The 26,075-nt window shown below is 39.6% G+C and overlaps 1 protein-coding gene across 1 annotated transcript in view; it reads left to right on the top strand.

Moving 5' to 3' along the window:
• Nucleotides 1–1,037: 1,037 nt before the first annotated feature.
• The window catches only part of PTAR1 (protein prenyltransferase alpha subunit repeat containing 1), a 43,903-nt gene continuing 18,865 nt past the window's right edge, over nt 1,038–26,075 (top strand). Inside the window, exons 1-3 of the mRNA XM_032866586.1 lie at nt 1,038–1,194; nt 10,883–11,052; nt 21,246–21,312. Of these exons, the coding sequence (XP_032722477.1) occupies nt 1,109–1,194; nt 10,883–11,052; nt 21,246–21,312 (323 nt within the window). The 5' untranslated portion in view covers nt 1,038–1,108. The remainder of the gene's footprint in view (nt 1,195–10,882; nt 11,053–21,245; nt 21,313–26,075) is intronic.

Here is a 26,075-nt window from a genome sequence, read left to right as displayed (position 1 = left end):
CTGTCCTTCCAACGCTCCACTTTATTTCGCATTAAACAGACCATGAACTTGCTTTTAAAAAGTTTTTAAAAGATGGATCTCGAGGAGTAAAGATAACTGAACCCAAAGCACCCAGATTTCTCTATCAGAGAAGGGTGAAGGGAAATCGGACATAAGGCCTTTCAAAATCCAAATGAACTGGAAAGCCAGCTTTTCTTACAAAAAATGTTGTAGCGAGGTTAACGGCTATCAAGAGCAAACTCTGTCAGGGTCTTGGTTTTCTAACTCCGAAACTGACCCGCCACCTTCAAAGCACATCAAGTGATGGACAAAGTGAAGTACACTCACAGAAAATTAATTTAAAATTTTCTGTACGTCTACCATATCCTGGGAAACAACTTTTCTTTCCTTTCTCTTCTTCTTTTAATACATTAAGGTTTTTTTTTTTTTAATTATTATTATTGTTTAAATGTCCGCCGAGAGGCCGAAACTGGCACGCGGGTACAGAAGGAGGTCGCCGCCACGGTCCCACTGGGCTCCCCCGCGACCGGCGTCGGAGGACCGCGCCCTCCCTGCACCTGCGCAAAGAGAGCGAAGAGGCTCTCCACACGCCCAGGGACCAACCGCTCAGGAGGACCCGCACTTCAGTTAAACTCTCCTGCAGAAGCCCGGGAAAGTCGGTTCCCACAACACTGGAGAGTGGGCGGCCGGGACGGGGTGGGGGTGGGCTTCCCGCCGACTCTGGCTCCGGAGGAGGGACTTTAGGACCCCTCCCTCTTCGGCTCCAAGTGAACCAGAAATTAGAATAAAATGTGTAAAACAGCGACCTCAAGTAACTTTGCAAAGGAATCTGCAGCATCTCCGCGGACGCTTAGAACCTCGGCTACCAGCGAAACGTCGGGGACCAACCAGTCCGCCTCAGCCCGGGTCGGAGGCGGGCGCCACGCCCCAGCCGCCGGCGCGTGACCCGGAAGTGCTCGGCGGCGGCGGCTGCGACGGCCGCGGGGGCGGGGGCGGGGGCGGGGGCGCGGCCAACCCGGCGCACACGCGCGCGCTCCGCCGAGGAACTCCCGCCGGCCGCCCGGCGCTCTCCCGGAGGCGCGCCCGAGCCGCCGCGGCCGCCGCCAACATGGCCGAGACGAGCGAAGAGGTGGCGGTGCTGGTGCAGCGGGTGGTGAAGGACATCACCAACGCCTTCAGGAGGAATCCGCACATGTGAGTCGCGCGCCGGCGGTGCCGCTGCCTCCGCTGCCTGCGGGGGTCGTCGGGGGCGGGCGGGGGCGGGGCTGAGCCTCGAGCGACCTCTGGGGGCACGTCCCGGCCCGCGTGTCCCTCGCCGGAGGGGACCGATCGAGGTCCGGGGCCCGACGGTCCTCGGCCGCCGCAGGGCCCGCTTTCCGCTACCGGAACGCGCCCGCGCGCGAGTCTCCAGAAGTGACCTCGGAAAATCACAACGGAGCGACTTTTTTCGCTCCCCTTCCCTGGGACTTCACGGAACTCGAAGGACTTCACGCGTGTGTCCCCAGCCTACATTCGTGTAAGGCGCACGGGCACGCACGTTGTGGTCCTGCAGATGCTTTGTAAACACAACTCTTCTGAGGTTGATCCCGGACCGGTAGTGGGGGGGGGGGTCACCGATCATCTTTCCTTCAGTGGGCCAGTGTACTAGCTAGAGCTAGTTTGAGGCTGCTTTTGACTCTCGCCCCACTTGTCCCAAGATCGTGGAGGGACTCCGATGGAACCGTGTGCCTTGAAGGTGAACAGAGCATTCACAGCAGTGTAGCTTCTGTAGGCACAGGATGCGTCTGGTGTAAAGCCCAGGAAACCTTGACACTTTTTAGCATTAGCTGATTCATAGTTACGGGGAACATTTTAACTCTTTTCGTATCCAGATGCTGCCGCCCTCTCTAAGTAGGACACCACAGGACTGACACGCGTCTTGCTCCCTCCTTCCTTTGCATGGTACTAGGAGTACTCCGGGAAGATACCAGAAGAGACTGTATTCTTTTTGACACTTTTGCCTTCATGTAACGAGTGAAAAAGGAAGCTATTAAAAGAAATGTCTACAGTATACAAAAGAGGAGGGAGAAGCAAGAATGTTTAATTTCCCTTCCTCTCTTTTCTCCCCGCTCACCGCAAAAGAAAGATACATGGAATCCAGTTTTACATTATTTTCACTTTCTCTAATTGTCCGTGTGGGTTTTCTTTTTAATATTTTATTTTTTAAACGAGAACACATGAATTATGCTTTTTTATGCATTTTAAACCGTAGGTACCAACCTTACATCTAAATGAAGTGTTCTTTTCCTTCAAAGCGGTGCTTATAAAAATTAAGACCTCAGATGTCTTGCTCCCTGCGGCACACAATTGGAGACCTGTAATAGTGCCTCATTAAAAACAAAACGCTGGTAGCCTCGAAACACACCTGCCTCTGAGAGTGTCCTCTCCTTTTCCCATTGTCGCTGCTGCCTTTTTTAAAATGAGTGTTTGGAATGTTTTCCTGGCAGTAACCATAGTGGGTACTGGGTCTTGTTAAGAATGCTTTGATGCCTTGTATATCAGTCTTTCAGTCCCTTTTCGAAAATGAGAGCTTCAGTGTAAGTAAGAGACAACCTCAAAAAAAGAAAAGAAGTTTGTTTAAGGGAATGGCCTATTTTCTCATCACTGATGTTGTTTTTCTTGAAGAAATTGTAGCAGAGATTAGAAGCCTAATAAATAACAGCGATCGCAGTTTCTCTTCTTTAAGGTAGATTGAAAAAGCCCATCAGAGGCGCCTGGGTGGCTCAGTCTGTTAAGTATCTGACTCTTGGTTTCAGCTCAGGTCATGATCTCAGGGACCTGAGATGGAGCCCTGCTCCTGCATCAGGCTCCTTGCTCAGCGGGCAGTCTGCTTCCCCCTTCCCCTGACCCCCCCCCCTTTCTCTTTCTCAAATAAATAAATCTTTTTTAAAAATCAGTGTTTTATATTTAAAGAAACAGATTGAGTGTTCACTGGTTTGGTGGGTGAGAGCACAGTTTAGAATACATCTCAGTTTTTCTGGATCATATTTATTCAAACTCATAAAGGACTTTAATGCCCCAATCGTATTTTTAATGATGAAAGCTCACATGCTCTCTATCAGTGCATAATTTAATATTATTAATAAACATTTGGGTCATTCAAAGATTTAAAAGTTTGAAATATGTTGAGCATTTGAAATTTGAAATGATACATAATACAGGTGCGAAGAGTTTAAATAGCTTAACTCATTGTTTAATATTAATTTTCAGCCATTTTGTAGTATATATTTCCTATAATAACGATATCTTCAATAATATTACTACACGGCATCATTAAAAATGTCTTATGGTTTGGGTTTTTTTTTTTTTTTTTTTGATTGCCTGTACTTCTTCCCCTAATCTAGCCCTCTTACTTCCAAAATGAATAAGCTGTATTTCTGGTTAAAAGAAAAAAAGAAGACATTGTTTATCTCAATAGTTAGTTACCTAATTACACTTTTCAGTATTATAGGAAAAAGTTTTTCATTCTTTTAGTTTTCCTTTTTTCTTCACACACAAGATGGATTGTAATTTTATTAGACATCATCTACTCCATTAAACATATTGACTTTGTTTCTGTAAAAATGCCTACCCAGGAGGAGTCAAACATGCATTGGTTAAGATGTGGATTTTATTACTGGTAGATGTGGATAGGTTACCCTCTGTCAACTTCATTCTCCTTTTGAATTAGTGAGGTTGATGAGAATGCAGGAAAATAACCTTGCCCAATGTCTGGCCCTTAGCTGCCACTAGCTAAATATTAGATTTAACCTGAATTTCTGTATTCCTCAGAAAACCATATTAGCCAACTGCATGGTGAATGTGAAATACTTTATAAATTGAAAAATACCATACGAATTTTGTATGGTTGACTCTTGGAGAATACCATTGGAAAAACAGCTGAAGGCTTGACCCAGGGACTAGAAGTAGCTTTAATAAATAGGCCTATGCTGATGTGGAAGATAGCTGTTTACGGTGTAATTAGGGTCCTATCAAAAGTCTCTTGCCCACCAAGTTATTTTTTTATTACTGTTTAAAATATTTATTGAACTCTCACTGTTGATGAGATGTTATAGGTACTATCCTCACAGTGTGGAATGAGAAGTATAAAACATAGTTCTTACACTCAAGGCACAGAAGTATCTGTGGTGGTAGCATTGTCCTGTCTGTGCTATTTAGTATGCTTGCGTACTTGAAATGTGGCTAATGTGAATGGGGAACTGAATTTTAAATTTTATTTAATGTTAATTAACTTATACATAGTGGCCATATGTTCCTAGTGACTACTGTATTGCACAGTGTAGCTCTGGATGGAGACATTAGACCCACCTGCACGCACAGTGAATTAACCCTGCAAAGCAGCTGGTGATAAAGGCTGGACTGGAAGCATGGTGAGCAAGTGCTGTGAGAGTGTACGAGGCGTAGGAGGAAGGCTTTTTGTGTCTAGGCCAGGGCCCTTAAGGGAGGCGGGTTTTGAGCTGAACATTGAAGACTGGGTAGGATTTACAGTCTCAGAGACAGAGCCAAGGACCTCCACACGAAACTGTGAATTAACCCAAAGTAGCAAAATGTGATTGAAAAGATAATAGTAGAGTCAGGTTATGGAAGTCCTTGACTATGTGGCTTAATTTCTTTCATTCCATGTGTGCATTCAGCAAAAGAACACCTTTTTATACGACAGATACAATTCTAGACCCTGGATGTGCAGGTCTCGGAGTGGGGTGCACATCGTCCTTGGCCCAGTAGAACAAACCAACACACAGAATATGAAAGGAGCCTGAAAGAGTTAGAAGGATACTTTGAAGGAATAATAACAGAGGGGCCTAACATAAACGAGAACCTCAAAATAAATCTTTTAAGGAAATAGCAACTAAATTGGGACATAAGGGATGGATGAGTTGGCTCAGAGAAAACAGCCTTCCCAGGCAGTGCATAGGCCCCAGTGATAACTTTGGAGTAAAGGAGTAGTAAGGAAAAGCACATCTTTAAGTTGAATTTGAAGAGTAGGAAACCACAAGTCTGAATTGTCTTCTTACACTTCATTTTTTATCTATATATTTAAATAATAGCATAGTTGTAAAAATTTGGATTTGGAATCTGGCAGTCCTGGATTTGAATCTTAGCTTATCGATCAGTAACTGGTAGACAAGACTCTTTCTTCATCTATAAAATGGGTTAAAATTCCTACCTTAAATTCCTTGTGTGAAATAAATGAAACACAGAGCCCTGCACACTACACTCAATAGACAGTAGCAGTTTTTGTAGCTGTTTTTAAAATATGTCCAGTCATACCATTCCAGCGATACATGGAGTTGTACTTTTTAGAATTGAGAAAGCCTTTGAGGTTTCTGAAATATCTTGATCACCAGCAAAGTTTTAATTATCAATATGAAAGGGTTAGTTCCTTTAGATATTTTGCTAACTTTACTTTTTAGTCATTTTGGAAAGAATTCCAGTTTGAAGGTGACAAAACCCCCTTTTTTTAAAAGATTTTATTTATCTGAGAGAGAGAACACGAGGAGGGGGAAGGGTAGAGAGAGAAGGAGAGAGAGAATCTCAAGCAGACCCTGCTCTGAGCACAGAATCAGACTCAGGGCTCTGTTTCACGACCCTGAGATCATGACATGAACTGAAATCAAGACTGGGACGCTTAACTGACTGAGCCACCCAGGTGCCCCCCAAATAACTATTAGACTAAGAAGATTTGGCCATTTCCTGAATCCTTGGGCTGAGTTTTCTGTATAGTCACTCCACATTACTGGGTTCAGTTTAGTATATTTGAGGACCGTTCTTCCCTCCCAAAGGGGAGACTGGGTGATACTACTTTTGAAAATAATATGCGAGCCTACTCTTAATTGATGATGTTTCTGAAATCGCAGACCAGAAAAGCTGTCTAAACAGGAGGAGTAAAGTCAATGTCTGTGTTACCTGAACTTTGAACTTCATTTGGAAGTCAGTGGGTCTCCATTGTGAGAAGCACTCAGAAAGCTGTCGGTGCTTTGTATGATCTTTTTAAGTAAAGGTGTTGGTTCATTCCATTGTGCTGTTTTTTTGGAGCAACCCTTGAAAGTAACCTAGTAAGTGAGGTTCGTGGTATCTGAGGATATTAGAACTTTTCCACCATCCCAAACCTTCAGGTCTTTAACAATCCTATGACATTGGTAATGTAGGTAACTATTTGAGTGTCCTTGTTAAATATCAGGGATCTAATTCTCAGAAACCTAAAAATATAAAAGACTGTAATTTAGTGGTAGCAAAAGAATCAGAAATTTCTCTTTTAACATTATCTCACAAGGAAAAAACTGGAGATATATCTGGTATTTATAGTACATTTCTTACAGCCATTAAAAATACAAAAATTAGGGACGCCTGGGTGGCTCAGTTGGTTAAGCAGCTGCCTTCGGCTCAGGTCATGATCCCAGCGTCCTGGGATCGAGTCCCACAACAGGCTCCTTGCTCTGCAGGGAGCCTGCTTCTCCCTCTGCCTCTGCCTGCCATTCTGTCTGCCTGTGCTCGCTCTCTCTCTCTCTCATAAATAAATAAAATCTTAAAAAAAAAAAATGCAAAAATTAATTACGGAGGAAGATGTTTAATATAAATTGTTAAATTCTAAAAAAGCATTGTAGGATTGTGACAACGTGGACAGAACTACAGTGTATTATGCTAAGCAAAATAAGTCAGAGAAATACAAATGATTTTCACTCACATTTCAAGAAAGAAAACAGGTGAACGTAGGGGAAGGGAAGGAAAAATAAGATAACAGAGGATGGCAAACCATAAGAGACTCAAATGTAGAGAACAAACTGAGGGTTGCTGGAGGGGAGGTCGGTGGGAGGATAGGCTAAATGGGGGATGGCATTAAGGGGATTCTTGATGTAATGAGTCCTGCGTGTTATATATCAGTGATGAGTCACCAAATTCTACTTCTGAAACTGATATGACACTGTATGTTAACTAACTTGAATTTAAATAAAAATTAATGAACAAAAAGAAAAAAAAAAAACACTGTAGGAGAGCATGTCCACTATAATACCACTTCTGTAAAAACACTTAGAAAAAAAGGGTGCATACCCAAACAGTAGTGTAGATGGATAGACAAAGAGACTTTTAGTTTGTACCCCCCACCTTGAGTTTTCTAACTTTTCTTGCATATAAAATTAGAATTTAAATAGCCAGAAATCTAGAAGGAATTTATCTAAATCCTGCTTGCTTTCACTGATGTTTTTTATCTTCAGTGTCTTGGGTTTGGGGCTGACTATTAAGAGATCCAGATTTTTAACTTAGCATTAGCGGTGTGACGGTGTGACCTTGGGTAATCATCTTAACCTCAGTGGACCTCAGACAAGTTTTCTTGTCTGACAGAATGAGATACTGGGGGGAATGAGGTCCCTCCCAATTTTAAAATGATTCTAGAATCCTATTCTAAATTGTGTGAAATAAAAGTGGACTACGACCTGAGGGACTCAGCATCGGAGAACTCTGAAGTCAAATATGCTGTTAACTTGGAAGCTTATTGACCTACCTATCTTTATCAAGTACAGATTATATTTTTAGGAAGCAGCAAAGCACTGTATTTTAGGGTCAAATCACTTGACAAAGGCTTAATGTTTTTGCTTCACCTTGCCGTCTGTTAATCAAATAACTTTTCTGGTTGGCCTCAGGCTCTTGACTGAATTAAAGATAATACACTGCATCTTTGCCTATTACTTCACAGCTTACCACATGTTTTACCTTGTAATATTTGTTCTTCCTAAGAGGCATTATTATTCCTCAGATAAGGATCCCGATGACAAGTGGCTTGCCACATTCCCATTTGACTCTCAGTGGTAGAACGGAGGCTAGCTAGAACCCTGGACCTTGGAAGATGGACCACTTTTGTCTACATCCTACTACCTCTCTCTGATGTTTTCCCTAGTGCTTTACATTCCGTGATATGGCCACTTCCATGAAAATAACTATCAGGTTTCGCAGTCAGAATTTGGAAGCTGGAGGAGACCTAGCAGTCCATTTCCCTTATTTAGAGATGTAATGAAGTTCCACCATTTTACAAATGAGGAAATTAAGGTCTGTAGAAGCCAAATGATAGATAAGGCCAATGTAGATGAAATCCTGACAGAGCTAGCTAGCTAGGACTTGGATCCATCGCATTAGAAGGAAGTCAGAGATAATGTTCTTTTGGAGAGTCAAGAAGGGATATTCTTTGAAAACCATTTATTTGAATATTTTCACTGAAGTGCATGATAATTAACCTTTCAGGAGCAGTTACTGAGCATCTGCTGTATTAAGACAGTATTGTTTTTTTAAAAATTAGTTCTTGAAAGAATGGTACCCAACTAAAGAAGTGTGTTTTTTATTTGTGCAGATGGCTCTGTCCTTTCATTTAGGTACTGAATTAATAATTGGACATTTTATTTTTGGCGTTAATAATGAGCAAGGCAGGTTTTTACATTGCGAATTTCAGTAACTGCTCCTCCCTCACAAATGGACTGTACCAAAAGGTAGGATCTTTTATTCTTGTTTATTCTTGTTACTCTAGCATTCATATTGTTGACTTAGGCAGTTCTTTGAAGTGTTTTAAGTGGTTATTAGATCTCAGAGAATAGACTTTCTTAAAATAATTATGCTGTTTTCTTTAATTCTAGCTTAATTTTTTAATGTTCTATTTTATATAGTAAGACCTGAATATCAGAAAATACCAGAGATACTGGCAAATGCTCTGGACATGGCTAGGTGTCCTAATGGTGAATTAGATAGATGTCACATTAACCAAATACAAATGCAAAACATTTTGAAATACCGGATGTTGAGCTCAGATGTGCTCAACATTGTTTCATGCTTCCTACAAAACTTTGTACTACTGGAATGGCAAAGTGTTAACATTTTATTATAGATATTGATACAGTTTGCATCAAAACTATCAGCACTTCAGAGGCTGGGACCACCTTGTTTTATTTTTGCATTTTCGGGACTTAACATAGTACTCAGTACCTTCTGGTACTCAGAGAATGTACTGATGTGATATATTAGAACACCTCTGAATCAGGTGAGCCAGTTATTGAGACCAAAAGCCTTAGGTCTCAAAATCTACTTCAAGTGAAAGCAGCTTGAACGAATGGTTAGTGATTTAACCCATAGAGTGCCCTTGTTTATCGATGAGTCCCTGAATCATTAATGATCAGTAGAAAGTAGGTGACGTCTGAGCTATCTAGTGTGGAGTTTCCAGGAGAAATTCTATTGTAGTTGCACAGCTTCCCACCAGTTTGTGATGGTGGCCTAACAAAGAGGGCTTTTCTTATAACCTGTAACTGTACCTGTTTCCCCCTCTTGTATCTGCTAAACTACTGTGTTCTTGGTTGGAGAATTCCAGGGACGTAATAGAAAATGTCATACATAAGCTCTGAAAACTGGTTTTTTATTTCTTTAATGTAGGAAGTTATAACATCTTTGTAATTGAAAGGTGTGTGCAGTTCTTGCAAAACCATCTTTATATTTGCTGGTTCATTTACTGTGTATGTCAGCTGCTGTACATTTATTAAATTTTTGCCTCAAATATAAATTTTCAATTTAAGGGGAGGCAGATTGAAGGACATAGATGCCACCTTAAATGAAAATGACCTAAATTCTGAAATGTATTTTGTGTTTTAGCAGCATTTATCAGTGTGTTTTTTTAAATTCAATGACTTATGAAAGATTATAAAGAAGAAAAAATGGCCCCCAATCTTATTGAAAAGATAACTTTTATTGATAATTTGTTTCTCCTTTGCATAGATTACTAGGCAAGTGTAAGTACATTTGTTGACATATTTTTAAAATGGAAATAATACATACAAATGATTAGAAAATTTAAACTGTATAAAAATAAAATACTTTGTCTCCCCCCCAAATTTCTTGGGCTCCTTCTTCAAAAAAAATACAAAATGCTTTACACTATATACTTAGTATTTTGCTCTTTTTCTGGTTTTATACGCCTTGACAGCCTTTCCATACCAGCATATGCGAATCTGTCTCTACCACCTCTACCTTGTACACCTCTACCACATGGATTATTTATTATTTATTATTTATTCTACCCCTCTTATACTGATACATAGTTAGATTGTTTCCAGTTTCGTTGCACGGTTGCAGTAAACATCCTGTTGGCATATTTTAGCATTGGATAATTTCTGAGCAGTGGAATCACTGGGGCTCAGAGTATATTTGGAAGACATTTTCAAAATTCCATCCAAAGACAAGTTTTAGTTTTTATCAGAAAGTCAGCATACTCATTTTTCTGCACTCTTATCTATATTAAAAAACACTTTTTAGGGGCGCCTGGGTGGCTCAGTGGGTTAAGCCGCTGCCTTCAGCTCAGGTCATGATCTCAGGGTCCTGGGATCGAGTCCCGCATCGGGCTCTCTGCTCAGCGGGGAGCCTGCTTCCCTCTCTCTCTCTCTCTGCCTTCCTCTCCGTTTACTTGTGAGCTATCTCTGTCAAATAAATAAATAAAATCTTAAAAAAAAAAACTTTTTAAATTTCTACTAATCTAGCAGGTAAACTAAATAATATTTTTAAGTAAAGGAAATATGGGGGCGCCTGGGTGGCTCAGTCAGTTAAGTGACTCTTGATTTCAGCTCAAGTCATGATCTCAGAGTCCTGCGATTGAGCCCACAACAGGCTCTCTGCTTAGCAGGGAGTCTGCTTGAAGGGTCTCTCCCTCTTCCTCTGCCCTTCCTCTCTCTCCCTCTTCCCCCACAAAAAATAAATCTTTAAAAAAAAGAGAAAGAGAAATATGTTACTTTTCTTTTTAATAGTCTGTAGGATTTGAAAAATGTTGAAAAGACAAATAGTCTTATCTTTAATTCTTCTTTTTGTTTTACATATTAAGAGATGAAATTGGCCTGATCCCATGCCCTGAAGCTAGGTATAACCGGAGTCCCATAGTCCTGGTTGAAAACAAACTTGGTGTGGAGAGCTGGTGTGTCAAGTTCCTCTTACCATATGTCCACAACAAGCTCCTTTTGTACAGAACAAGAAAGCAATGGCTGAACAAAGATGGTGAGTATGAACTCTGTCCTTCTCCTTTGTGTTTTAGAAACAGCATGGAATACACGGGGGTGGGGGGGACCTTCTCTGGGTGTTGGCATTCCTGGATTTGAGTTCTGGCTCTTTCATTTGCTGCCTAGGTGGCAGCTTAACCTCTCTGTCAAATGAGGAGTTTGAATCTGTCAGTAGTTTCTCGTTTTGCCTCCATAGTGATACAGGATTCCAGGCTACCTACTGCACCTGGACAGTACATCGGAGCAGTTCTGATTTTTACCTTGTTATGTATTATGGTTATTTATAAAATTTTATTTGAAGAAGACATCCTATGGCTGTAAAAGAAAGTTGGAAAAATACTGAAGAGGACTCCAGTTCCTTCAAGCTCAGATTTTTGGTTTCTAATCCTTTAGGAACTCTAAAAGCTACAGAACTCATTTTGGTGGCAGACCAAATGGGATAACAGAGGTATGATGGTGTTAGTTACGCTGTGACCCAGCTCAGTGATTTATGGAGGTGCTGTTGTGCTGTGAATCCCTGCTGAGCTTTGGGCCCTCTGTGTCTTCTTTCTACGCTGATATAAGCAAAAGAAAACCATCCCAGCTTCCACTTCTTTTCTCCTCTGAGACAGCTCTCGCTGCACTGGACAATCTCTGTTCATCCTACCTGGTCTCTTTTCTTAGCTTTCCCCCCATATGAGATATTAAGCACCCATGTGCATGAATTACCTTTGCTTTTTAGGTTAAAAAAAAAAAGTAGAATATTCATTCATGTTCTTAACTGTTTTTGTAAAGCCGCCTGCTCCCATATACAGCCATACCTTCCAAAGTGCTCAGTATGCCTGGAGGCTCATTTTGAATAAGAACTTTGTTTCCTAGAGAATTTTAATTACCAGTTTGGTAGCCATTACTGTGAGCCTACTCCTACAGAAGCTGTTCTAAGTACTGTGGGGATAAAAAGATGAATAATACATGTTCCTTTTACTCAAGAAGCTTAACAGTTGGGTGAAAAACAATCTCTTTGTGGAGTGTTGCCGAAGGCATGACATACTGATTTCCTTGTATTCCTTTTAGCATTGCCCTTAACATACTATCATAGTAGCACTTTTCTCTGTTTAGACCAGTAGAAAAGGAATCTGACTTGAAGATTTAATGTGACATAGTTTCTGTTTTCTGTGGGTTTCACTTAGTCAGTCCTCTGATACATATTTCTTGTAAGACTCCTCCTACGGGAGCACCTGGGTGGCTCAGTGGGTTAAAGCCTATGCCTTTGGCTCAGGTCATGATCGCAGGGTCCTGGGATCAAGTCCCACGTCAGGCTCTCTTCTCTGCGGGGAGCCTGCTTCCTCCTCTTTCTCTGCCTGCCTCCCTGCCTACTTGTGATCTCTGTCTGTCAAATAAGTAAATAAAATCTTAAAAAAAAAAAAAAAAGACTCTGCTTACGTTTATGGCATAGCTTAAGTTAGTGGCATAAACTTAAAGGAATAAGTTTATCCGTAAATTTAAAAGTAGGGACATTTATGCATTGTTAGGCCCTCTCTCATTCTCCCTTCCATCACCCTAAAGTGGATAGTTTGTTTATGAAACCTATAGTAAGTTTCAGTAACATTAAGGTATAAAGTAATACCATACGGATCCATCAGGGTTGTTTTTTTGTTTTGGAATTTTTTTGTTTGTTTTGTTTTTGTTTTTGTTTTGCCAAATACAGCTGTATTGTGTGTGTTCGTGCACACAAAAATGTATAATTGAGCCAATACATAACTAGCTTGGGGAGGTGGGGAGACAGATGATGCTCTTGTAGTAGAGAAGAAACAGTATAAATTTTTAAAATGTCAAAGTCTACTGTTAATGTTGTATCAGATCATCATTTTTTGCCCATTCATGTATGCTAGCCTAGCCTGCCCTCTCCTTGCAGCCCTCCAGGTCCTTCTCTCCATTTTCCTATATCTTATCTCTCTGGACACTGCCCTGCAGACTTTGCTGAGTCTCCTCATCGTGAAGTTTTAGTGTTGGTAGGCCCAAGAAGACCCACGCAGAAGATCAAATGGTTAAGCTCACTCACACAAATAACTAGCACCTAAATTTTGAATTCTGGCACAACTGTGTGTGAGTACAGAAGCAATTTGATGTTATTTTAACTTATATCTTCATGGAAACAGTTTTTAATTTCCCATTTTTGGTGCATGGCGACAGCGTAGTTTAGTGTAGTATCACATACTACTCAGGTTGTGTATTAACAGTAAAAACATGAAAGTGAATTTCTAATGTGACAGAAAAATGATACCTGAAAATGCTGATTAACAGAAGAGAATTCTGCCAAACTTGTTAACTGAAGCAGTTATTACACAGAGGTGAATATTGCTAAGGAAAAAAGGGGAAAGTATTAGAAAAAAGCAGTGATTTTGTGAAAATGCTATACCTTTAAAGCTGTCTTTGTGGAAAACATATATAAGAAGAGCCAGGTGAACAAAGCTCTCAGTTTAAGGATTTCAGAAACATCAGTGTCTGTGTTTGATCATACCCAAATCCTAGGCATCACCTAGGAATGTATTCTGTTACTGAAGGTGACCTTTATTCTTGGGATAGATTTCTTTCTTTTTAACCAGACTGAATTCATGCTCTCATTAATGTGCTGAATTCCTTAGATGTTTGGAAAGCATCTGTACTAGTTAGAGTTCTCTAGAGAAACAATCAGAAAATTTTATATAGAGAGAGATTTCTTGTAACAAATAGACTAACATGATTGTGGAGGCTGAAAAGTTCCATAGTCTGCTTGCTTCAAGCTGGAGACCCAAGAAAGCCAATGATAAAATTTAGCTTGAGTCTGAAGGCCTCAGACCCCAGGGGAGCCAAAGTTTTAAATCCCAGCCCAAAGGCCAGAGATTAGGTGAGATGTCCAAACTCAAGCAGACAGACAGGAAGCAAAGAGGGGCAAAGATCTCTTGGTTCCTCCTCTTGTTGCAGATGGGCCCTCTACAGACTGGATGATGCGCACCCACATTGGGGAGGACAGCCTGCTTCATGGAGTCTACTGATTTCAATGCTAATCTCACAGACACACTCGGAAATAATGTTTACTAATGTTTCATCTGGACACCCTGTAGCCAGTCAAGTTTAACGGTAGAATCAAAGTTTACCATCACAGCATCCCTCTTCATTACTTAGAGACTGATGTTTTTTAAGTCTGCTGCCATGGTAGCCATATTTGGGTTGAGAGGGGAATGATACTGTAATTCTGATTTTTGAAAAATCCACGACAGAAATGAAACGAGAGAAGTCCACAGCATTGGAGTCCTCCCTGAGTAGAGGAGCTCTTTCCCACACCTGGACTGTCTCCAAGTGTGTCCTCCCATCATTTGCGCTTGCTGCTCCCTCTTTCTCACAGCCTCTGCCAACTATGCTCTCTCTTTAATGGCCATCTTCTGCTCTTCGTGTCTTCTTTCTCACCTGGGCAATTGTGATGACCCCATCGCTGGTCTACCCTGTTTTCAGTATCTTCTGTAGCCTGTGTTCATCATGCCACTAGCCAATCATTTCAAATGTACTTCTCAGCAACACTTCTTAGAAACACAGTTTGAGGGATGCTTTTCTGAAATACGCATCTGTGCATCTTATTTCATGATGCCTACAGGGTCAGGTTGGGGTTCAAACTCCTTGGTATGGTATTCGAGGACCTTCACAGTCTGTCCCCAGCCTTCATTACCAGCTTTTCCTCTGCCTTACATTCAGCATCAGAGCTCGTATATTCTCAGCTTCTGGTGGCAGCTCACAGACAGATTTCGTTTTGGCTTATAAAATGTTTCTTAAACTGTTTTTAATATGTTCGGTAAACATTGAAAGGATGAACTTTGAAAGTTCAGATGGAAATCTGGATTTGTCTTCACTTGAAAAATCGAAAGTGTTGAATCATAAATTTCTGCACAGCAACAGTTGGCTGGGGCTCCCAGCCTATGCTTTTCTTGATGGGGTAAGCCTGTTGCAGTTGGCCACAACCTCTTCATGTCCTTCAGATACTAAGGCAGAGTGTCAGTTGCTACTTACTCTAAGGTTTGCTTTGCTACTTTTTTGATGTTCATTTGAATATAGAAGCATTAGAGTCTGCAGCATTTGACATACTTCTCAGCCACAACACACTCTGTGCCATCCTTGGACTTTACTGTGTCCTCCTGCTTTACTTCCATGACTTCGCTGAGGCTAGGTTCACATCTTATGCTGTCACCATTGTTGTGGTTGGCAGTGCTGTGCACACACGCAAAGGCTGTTTGACTACTTCAGGAAGCCAGGATTACGTCTCTTCAGCCCTACAGGAGTCCTTTATTCAGACCGCTTGCAAAGTAGCACTTACCACACGTCATCATAGTTGATTATTTAAACATTTTCCCCAGGTAGATTGCGAGTTTGTTAGAAAGAGGGATTGTGGCTTGTCTGTCTTTATGTCCTCAGCTCCTTTATGTTTTCAATAGACATTTGCCAAATAAGTAGTGAGAGTTTGGTAAAACAAGAGGATTTAGCTTAGTCTGACTATCGATTCAGTGACCATATTCTATAATGAAAGGGCCTTTCTTGTGTTTATCACATAGCTTTATCTCAGACCTCTCTTCTTGTGGTCACCAGAATGTATTTTGGAAAAGGAGGTTAACCAGTCCACACGATCTTGGACTTATTTCTAGAGGCATAGAAACATATCTCTGTCAGGGACAGTTGGCAAATGCAATGACCATTACCAGGTGACTGCTGGCTTTGGGCCATTTCTGGAATCCCATTGTGGCTAAGAAGGAATTGATTTTTCTTCGACTTTTCCTTAGCATCCTTTTGTCCTTTCCTTGTCACAGTTGGAATTTAGCTACTTTCCTTGATTCATTTTCTCCTTATGATGTGATGATGAATTAGTCATATATCGGAGTGGTTTAACAAAGGAACATTTGTTTGCTGGTATATGTTCTGGTATTTGTAGAGAGATCTGTTTAATTTCAAGAGACCATAGGTATATCAGTACCTCACATCTTCTGGGTAAAGAATATGGTGTATGGTTGATAAAATGTAAAAGTAAAATAGTTTAAAAAAAGTAAAAAGTAAAAAAAGTTAAAGTAAAATAGTTACCATCAGCTGTTGATCATACATGTTTATCTTTTGATCTTGGTTCTGCCCTGACTTGAAGAGGACAAAGTAATTGTAGACAGTGTGCTAGACTGGAAAGAACATCTGCTTTGAAGGAAAACATCTAGATGTAGACTCAGTTGGTCAGCATGCTGAAGTCACTTAGCAGTGACGTAAGGCAAATTATTTAACCTCTTCCTGTTTCTTCACCAAAAGAAGGGAATTGTAAAATGTTTCAGAGGGTTTTTGAGAGGATCACACAAGTTAGTGTGTATAAAGCACCCAGTGAGGAGTGTTGCCCGTACTAGGCTCTCAGAAAACACGAGTTCCTTTCTCTGATTTAATCGGAACCAGTGGGGAAGAAAAAAAGAAAATACATGTAATTCAGGAATGATTCTTTAATTATCCAATATTTCTGAACCTGTTGCTTCTCTTTCTTTGGCCCTTTCCTGTCTCTGACATTTCACTTCACCCCCACCTCTTGGATCTGACTGGAATGCTTCCTGAAGGAGGTCCTGTCTGAACTTGAGTCCTGAGTGGGGAGCACTTGGCAGTTTGTCAGACAGGACAGGAAAAAGGCTTGCGGCTGCAGGTGTTTTATACACAACCCGTGAGGCCGTTGATGTCATAAATCCTGAGATTCTTAGAAGCTGAGGAATAAGGGGCCAAGCAGTCACTGCTTAGCCCGCTCAGGTGATTGTTTTCCCTCCCTCTGGTGGCATCCAGTCCTAGTATATGGCAGAGCTGGGCTAGGACATTCAGGCTCGGAAACTGGAATTAACGTTGCGTGCTTAATGTGTGTCAGGTATTGTCCTAACACTTCGTGAGTGTGAATCATGTAAGACGCATGAGGTAGTGCTATTATTAGCTCCATTTTACATATGAGGAAGACACAGAGGCACATAGAGGTTAAGTGCCTTGCCCAGGTGCTTCCTGGAAAGTTGGAGCTGGGCTTTGAATCCAGCCGTTGCTGGTATCCTAGAGGTAGGATGAGCCCCACTGGTAGAGGAAGCCTTCTTTTGATTAGCTTTTCTTTCCACACAGCCACAAAATGAAAAGTGGCAACTTAGGTATTTTCTGTGTTTACTGGTTTCTGCCTTGTCCTGCCTCACAGAAGTATCTCTGTGATGGAGGAGGAACTTGCCTTCACTTCTGAGTGGGGAAGGAGAGTTGTGTTAGAAATGTAGTTGACTCTTTTGCAATGCAGGGATTACAGCACTGGACTCACCCCACGTAGTGCATTCAAAAATCTGCATATAACTTCTGACTCCCCAAAAACTTAACTAGTAACAGCCTACTATTGATAGAAGACTTACTGATAACATAGTCAACACAAATTTTGTATGTTACATATATTATTTACTGTATTCTTACAATAAAGTAAGCTAGAGAAAAGAAAATCATAAAGAAGAGAAAATACATTTACAGTACTGTACTGTATTTATTGAAAAAAATTCGCAAATGGACTTGTGTGGCACAAACCCATGTTGTTCGAGGGTCAGCCGTACAAACAAATGGCGACTACCTTTAGTTACACATTTTTTTTTAAAGATTTTATTTATTTATTTGACAGAGAAAGAGTGAGAGAGAGCATGAGAGGGGTGAGGATCAGAGGGAGAAGCAGACTTCCTACTGAGCAGGGAGCCCGATGCAGGACGTGATCCCAGGACTCCAGGATCATGACCTGGGCCAAAGTTAGTCGCTTAACCAGCTGAGCTATCCTGGTGCCCCCACACATTTCTTTTTAATGCCAAATAAAGAGAGTCCAATAAGTACCAGGTTACCTAGGTAGTATAATGGATTTTGAAAAGTTGTAGACTTGAAAAAAAATTCTAGAAGTCTTCCCATAATACAGAAGGATTTCCATTAGCTACTTAATACATGGGTTTTTCTCATTCCTTATTTTAAAAGTTTAGAAGTTTACATAGTTTCACTGTAAAAACAACGGCCTTATTTCTGATTTCTTTGATTAATGTTGAAAGTATTCATTTTTTGGTTGGTAAGTAGCAATGGTATTTCATTGGACAAATCTTTGGTTTGGCTAAGCATTTACTATATGTCAAATAACTGGAGAACTGGAATGAATCTCACTTGGCTCACAACAGAGATTGACCTTCTCATCATTCTTGTTTCACAGATAAGGAAACTGATGTTCGAAAACGTTAAGTTACATAGGCAATTAAATGGAGAAGCTGGGATTCAAACCTAGGTGCCATGGCTTACAATTCCTCTATGCTGTGGGTACACATGGAACTTCTTGGACGGGGCCATATTTTTCTCATCTTTGTTGAGTGAATGAGTAATCTGAAGATGTATTAGAGAGGACCTGCCTCCAAAAAGTGTAGTCTCATCAAGAAGAGATTATTTATACAGTATCAGTAATAAAGTAAGATACATACGAACATAGAAATGAAGATTGCTCCAGGTAGGTAGGTCAGGAGAGACTTTATGGAAAAAAGAAAATTTTGTTTAATATTCAAATAAAGGAGGACATTTCTGGCAGAGAGAGGAGCAAACAGGTAAAGCTGATTATCCAGAGAAGGTAGTCAGATAGGAGTTGTGTTTAGAGAATGGTGGGGTTTGGCTCAGGTGGAGTATAGCACATGAAGGGCAGGTAGTAGAAGGGAGGCTGAGAAGGAGATTGTGGGTTCTTGTTTTTGACCAGGTTCTAGTTTTCTGGTACATTTCTCCAGTATCCTGTGCTCTAGTCAAGTTCTGATACCCACCGTCTCTTGGAGAGCACCCTGTGTGACCTTCTGTGCCTATCATACTTTTTTCTAGTCTGCAGTGCTCTTTACCACTTTATTCACTTATAGCCTTCCCTTACTCCAGTAAGAATTAATTTCAACTGCTTTGGTGGTTCCCAAAATACGGTACATGTTTCCAGTTCATCATTATTTCATTTTGTCTTATATAATTCTTTGTATGTTTTCTCCAACTAAAGGGTAACCTTCTAGAAGGCAAGATCGGGTCTTATTTATCATTATATCTCTTCTACCAGTCCTAAGGGCCCAGTTTAATATTTGCACATAATCACTACTTGGGATATTATGGAATTAAACAAGTTATGATATAGATGATATGATATAGTTTTTTTTCTTGGTAGATATTAAATTAGTGCCAAAAGCTTATAAAAATAAAAGAATGAAGAGGTTAATAATTAGGTTATTCTTTATAGACATATTGTATTTATGCATATAATGACATGTAATGAGGAAGATAAAGGTCAAAAATGTATGCTAGGGGCACCTGGGTGGCTCAGTGGGTTAAAGCCTCTGCCCTCGGCTCAGGTCATGGTCCCAGGGTCCTGGGATCGAGCCCCACATCCGGCTCTCCGCTCAGCAGGGAGCCTGCTTCCCCCTCTCTGTGCCTGCCTCTCTGCCTACTTGTGATCTCTGTCTGTCAAATAAATAAATAATATCTTTTTTAAAAAAAAGTATGCTAATCTTATTTCTCATTTATTGAATGTTATAGTAATGAAATGATAGGCTGACAATACATGTTAATTTCATAAGATGGTTGAGAATTAAATAATTGATTTTTTCACTTAGAATATTTTAGAAAGAATACAGAGATATATTTATGCATGCTCTTGTGTTTTAAAAAGTTTGTTAAACACTGAGATGTCCCAACTATTTATTATAGACAGGTATTTTAATTACCATGTAATTAAATTATTAAAAACAGTCAGATGCTGACTTTGACATATACATATTGGGTGCCCACGAGCAAATTATTTATACTCTCTATATGTCAATTTCCTTTCTGTGAAGCGAAACAAGAATATCTTGAACCATAATCATGAGAACTCAATGAAATAATGTAAATAAAAGACCTCCAGTGGTGCCTGGTATACACTAATGCTAAATAGTTATAATTATTTTTATTATTTTATTTTACTTGGTGTTTGGTTGGTTAATATGAGCTTGGTAGAAGTTACTTTAATTTCATGGTCCTACATTGATCATCTTAATCCTAAAATTCTCTTTTCAGTTTTAGTAAAATGAAGACAATATTCTAATTATATTACCTATTAAACAAGCTTATGGGGCTTATTTGAATGTATGGAAATTCTGACAGTACCATGATTGTCAGATAGCTAATGAATATTGAATAGGCTGTTTAAAAACGAAAATAGAAAATACTGAACAAAAATGAAAAAGTATTTATATTAATGATTATAAATTAAAGTTGTAAAATAAAGCAAAGTATAATTTTTTATCTGCTGCATTCATTTTTAAAATACCATTATATAGGTTAGAATTACAGGGACATAAGTGCACTCCTGTTATCTTGGCAATATGAATAGATGCTGTTCATTTGAAGGACAGTTTGGAAATGCTTAGTAGGAGCCATACTGGTATTTGTATTGTTTGACATAGTAGTTCAGCTCCTGGGAATATGTACTGAGAAAATAATCTATGAGACAAAAAGTGTGTTTACAGTAATATTATCTATAATAGTAAAAACAAACAGGAAAAAACCTAAAGAATGATAAAGATAAATGATAGTGTATTACACTAAGGGTTGTTTTGCAGCTGTTAAAAATGCATAACTGTAGCAATACTGGAGAATGCATGTCAAATAATATTGAATGGAAAAGAGAACAAAGTGGTGCATTTATCATTGCTATGACTATGTAAAAATGTGGGTAAGAAAGGGTAATCTTTGCAGGCGAATGTAAATGAATTGTGTTAAATGATTATCAGTGGGTCTTTTTTTCCCTTTCTGAAAATTTGCAGATAGTCAGTTATTGAAATATTTGTGGAATTAAAAGAATAATGGTATGGAAATTGTATTTCTTTTCCTTGGTCAATATTAAATTAGAGCCAAAAACTATTAAAAGAATGAGTGAATAGTCTTTGTAGCCATAATGTGTTGTAAAATTATTTCAGTGTCAACTTTTAAGAGTAACTTTTATCATAAAGTAGAAAAAATCTTGAGAGTAATCTTCATATTTCTGACAGCTTAGAACAGGGTATCTGCCATTAAAGTTATTATGACATAGTATATATATTAGTATAACATCAGGTACAGATACACAAGATATAACTTAAAGAAAAGCCAGGCTTCAAAGGGTAGGACTATTTTTAATGTGATTTCTCTTTATTTTAGAACTGATAGATGTCACATGCACCCTGCTGCTTCTAAACCCAGACTTCACCACTGCGTGGAACGTAAGGTACGTCATTCTCATCAGTGATAACATGAAATTTTATCCAAATTTCTGAACACCTATAAATCCCATGAGTTGTTAGCTTTTTGAAAAATAAAATATAAACCATGTATCTATGGCATTTTATGCTTATTTCTTCTACCCGTCTTTATAATATCTCCATGACAATTCTGACTTACACTTTGCTCGTTTGTGCATGTTTCTGTCTTTTCTCCATAAACTTTCCTGTCTGAAGTATAAATTATCATTGCAAATTACAGTACTCCATTTGCTTTTATTTTTCTTCCTTTTTAAAGGAGCAGGGGCAGCCAGCATAATTGGTTGGTGTGTAAGGCATTGGTTTATGTATTACTGAAGTGTAGTAGAAAGTGTGTAAGAGGAGGATTCAAGGCCATGACCTTTTAGTCTCAATTTAGTCACCAACATTGTGACCTCTGTGGGCCAGTCACTTGAAGTCTCTGGCACTCAATATTTTGGGAAGGGGGGGTCACATTTTATTAATATCTTAGTTCCTTTATTTATTTTAGCTTTAAACACAAAATAATTTTATAGGAATACCAAAGTTCAGACTAGGTTCATTTTTTTTTCATTGAAGTTTTTTCAGTTAAGTAATATGTATGGTTGGGTTTGTTTTGTTTTGTTTTTGTTTTTGTTCATGTTTTTTTAAAGAAAATGATGATCTCTTAGACTAAAATTCCCTTAGAGGAAAGCAGGATACAAGTTCTGGATGAATAAAAGTGAAGTCCTGTTGAACACTGTGAATCCATTTTAAAAAATTTTCCTATAGGAGAGAGCCATAGATTATGGTTTTTTATCTTTAAAGATGACTTAAACAGGGCACCTGGGTGGCTCAGTGGGTTAAGCCTCTGCCTTCGGCTCAGGTCGTGATCTCAGGGTCTTGGGATCGAGTCCCGCATCAGGCTCTCTGCTCAGTGGGGAGCCTGCTTCCCCCTCTCTGTGCCCACCTCTCTGCCTACTTGTGATCTCTCTGTCAAATAAATAAAATTAAAAAAAAAAAAGATGATTTAAACAGCACTTTATTTAATTTTCTCCATATATATTTTTTTAAGATTTTATTTATTTATTTGACAGAGAGAGATCACAAGTAGGCAGAGAGGCAGGCAGAGAGAGAGAGGGTGAAGCAGGCTCCCTGCCGAGCAGAGAGCCCGATGCAGGACTCGATCCCAGGACCCTGAGATCATGACCTGAGCTGAAGGCAGCGGCTTAACCCACTGAGCCACCCAGGCGCCCTAATTTTCTCCATATTTTAAGGGTGATTACATTCTGAGTTAGTGTTCTATGATACCTACTGAATTTTGTATCTACCTACTGATTTTTAAAAATTAGGTAATTTCTATTATATTTCTTTTTAAATTGTCTCTTGAATAATTAATGATCAGATATTTAGAGTAAGGAGTAAGAAAAGTATAGAATGAGATATAAGGCTTTTAGAATTTACGTAATTTTAGAGTTCTGATTTTTCTTTTATGGAAAGCACCACCACAAGTAAGAAAAAGGCAAATGTTCATGAGTGGCTGCTGTATTATAGGGACACACTACAGCTTTATTTATAATCTCATTTAATCCATACGATACTTGACAGTATTTGTTCATTTATCAAATATTTATTGATGGGGCGCCTAGGTGGCTCAGTGGGTTAAGCCTCTGCCTTTGGCTCAGGTCATGATCCCAGGATTCTGGGATCGAGCCACGCATCAGGCTCTCTGCTCAGCAGGGAGCCTGCTTCCCCCTCTCTCTTCCTGCCTCTCTGCCTACTTGTGATCTCTCTTTATGTCAAATACGTAAAATCTTTTTTAAAAAATTTATTGATTGCTGTATGCTGAGTTCTAGGCACTGGGAATAGAACTGTGAACGAAACAAACAAAACCCTGTCCTGGTGGAATTTTACTCTCATAGGGGAAGAAAAGAAAGACATTACTAAATGAAATATACATTATCAAGTGGTGGTTAAATCCTCTGGAGAAAAAGTGGGACAAGAAAGGGAAGACGAGACAGAGGATGTGAAGAATAGTATTGCAGTTCTAAATAGGGGACATTTGAGCAAAGACTGGCATGATTTGGGGATCATTCTGTGGGTTCTGGGTAAAAGCATTCCAAGCAGGGGGAACAGTAGCAAGTGGGAAGGTTCTCAGTGGTGCTGAAAGTGCTCTTGGTGCTCTGGGACAGCAAGGCGTCCAGTGTAGCTGGAGTAGCTTGCATGAGGGAGAGAGTGATGGGCTAGACCTCATAGGGCTTTGTCGATCTTCACATGCTGCTGGAGGAACTGGAGTTTTACTCGGGGTAAAATAGGAAGGCGTTAAAGCTGAGGAGGGACAGTATCTCACTTGGGTTTAGAAACTGTGGCTCCTGTGGAAAGTGGACTGTAAGAGTGCAGGGAGCTGTGAGTAAGTGGAAGGCAGGCAGTGGTTGTGGTGATTTAGATGAGAGATGCTTGTGACCTGAAGTAGAACTTAGCAGTGGAACAGGTGAGAAGTAGTGATTCTCCCTGTATTTTATGAACTGTATAAGCTTCGACTGTATTTAATAAACAATTTTAAAGACAGATGATGAACTGGATGCAGGAAGGAGAAAGAAGAGGGTCAAGCTTGACTGGTTTTTGGCCTGAGCAGCTGAAGGGATGGAGTTGCCCTTTACAGAGAGGAAGAGGAAGCAGATTTAGGTGGGGAGAGCCAGGTGGAAGTCAGGAGTTCAGTGTAGCACATGTTAGGTTTGTGTGCAGGGAGTTGTGTAGGAATCTAAAGTTGAGGTGGGAGTCTAAGCCTGATATAAATTGGGAGTCACTAGAAAATGGGTGGTATTTAAGGCCATGAGATTGTTGGAGGGATGTGTGTAGCTGTTGGAAAATTGGAAATTACGTAATATTCATGGCTCACTGGTGATTCACATTGTATTTCTGTTGGAGCACTCTTCTAGAGTTTGTGTGATAAGGAAGAATCAGCATGGGAGACATTTAGGAGGGTGCTATGAATTTAAAATTGAGAGCTTTCTTAAGGGTAGGGACCATGTCTTTGTTTTCCAAGCATCCAGCCCTCTAGTGCCTGGCACATACTTAGCTTGTAGACTGGGCACTGAAAAAAATTAAGTTCAGTGAAAATGAATTGAGGGTAATAGAGTAGGAGTACAATTTTTATACTTGTTCTCCAGTTCCTTGTTATTACAGACGGTTTGAAAATCCTTCAACAAGAAAAGAATCTTACTAGCATAATACATACGTATATAGTTGTATATACATACATATACACACACACATATATATATAATTTATTGTATATTTTATAGGGTAGTACAGTATAGGAGAAAGAACCTAGTCTTAAGATGTGTGGCTGTTAGTCCTTTTTCATTAATTAACTAGCAGTGGACTTTAGGCAAAACCTTTAGCTTCACAATACTTTAGTTTCTATAAGAGGTTTGAACTAGGTAATGTTTTTGGTTTTTTTTTTTTTAGATTTTTTTTTTTTTTTAATTTATTTGACAGACAGAGATCACAAGTAGGCAGAGAGGTAGGGAGAGAGAGAGGGGGAAGCAGGCTCCCTGCTTAGCGGAGAGCCCGATGTGGGGCTCGATCCCAGGACCCCGAGATCATGACCTGAGCCAAAGGCAGAGGCTTTAATCCACTGAGCCACCCAGGTGCCCCAGAACTAGGTAATTTTTTATGATTCCTTTCAAACCGTTTTTTTGATTTTTTTGTGGTTTGGTTGTGGAAAGGGAAAATTGCTCCATAAATCTAACTTCAGTGATATTCACAGCAGTTGATTTTGAAAATTATTCTAATAAGATGATGAATAAAGTTTTGTGCTAGATGAATAAATAAGAAACCTTGATTTTAAAAGGATCCATTGTGGCTAGGTATTCTAGTAAGTTTTAATTTGTATTAGTAAAATTAGCATGAAGACATAGAATCAGGAGTACATTTTATGCAAAAACCACCAGCTTTGGAAGTAAATTGGTCTAATCTTACAAGGTCTCTTGCAAATCAAATACTCAACACTTTATGTTTAATTTTTGGTATTTTTCTTCTGCAGTAACTGGGAAACATTCAGTTATCTTGACTGTATTTTTATAAACTGCTAAAAGATAGTATTAATACATCAGTTGTTCATTTTATAGGTGTTTTGGTCTTAGGGGAAAAAACAGTTGCAAGAATGGGTTTTTGAACTGATTTCCTGTAATTATAGTGAGTGATGGATATACTTTTAAAAATTACGTGGTTATAGAAAAAAAATCGTCTTTTTTGGGACGCCTGGGTGGCTCCGTGAGTTAAGCCACTGCCTTCGACTTGGGTCATGATCCCAGGGTCCTGGGATTGAGTCCCGCATCGGGCTTCTTGCTCAGCAGGGAGCCTGCTTCTCTCTCTGCCTCTGCCTGCCACTCTGCCTGCTTGTGCTCTCTCTCTCTCTCTCTGACAAATAAATAAATAAAATCTTTAAAAAAAAAAAAAAGAAAGAAAGAAAAAATGGTCCTTTTTTTACTTTGAAATTCAATGTATTATTCCCTGAAAGGGCTGGACTACATAACAGTGTCCTATTTTTTCCATCGGTCTATGAACATAGAGTAAGCAAAACCTCTTTGAGTAACTAAAATAGCTAACACCAAGCTTCAGTGATCATGTCCTTTACTCATAGCCTGTTAAAATTGGTGACTTTATTTTATGCGGATTTGATGTCTGGTTCTGGCACTTTGAATCCATAGATCTTCAGTATAAGTTACTAATTCTCCTCTAGCTTCAGTTTTCTCATCGGTAAAACTGA

Source organism: Lontra canadensis, unplaced genomic scaffold (genome assembly GCF_010015895.1).
Source record: "Lontra canadensis isolate GAN:19392208 unplaced genomic scaffold, GSC_riverotter_1.0 scaffold31, whole genome shotgun sequence".
In the NCBI taxonomy this organism is placed as follows: Eukaryota; Metazoa; Chordata; class Mammalia; order Carnivora; family Mustelidae; genus Lontra; species Lontra canadensis.
The sequence above is the reverse complement of the archived record's forward strand: the minus strand, read 5'-3'. Positions and strand labels throughout refer to the sequence as shown.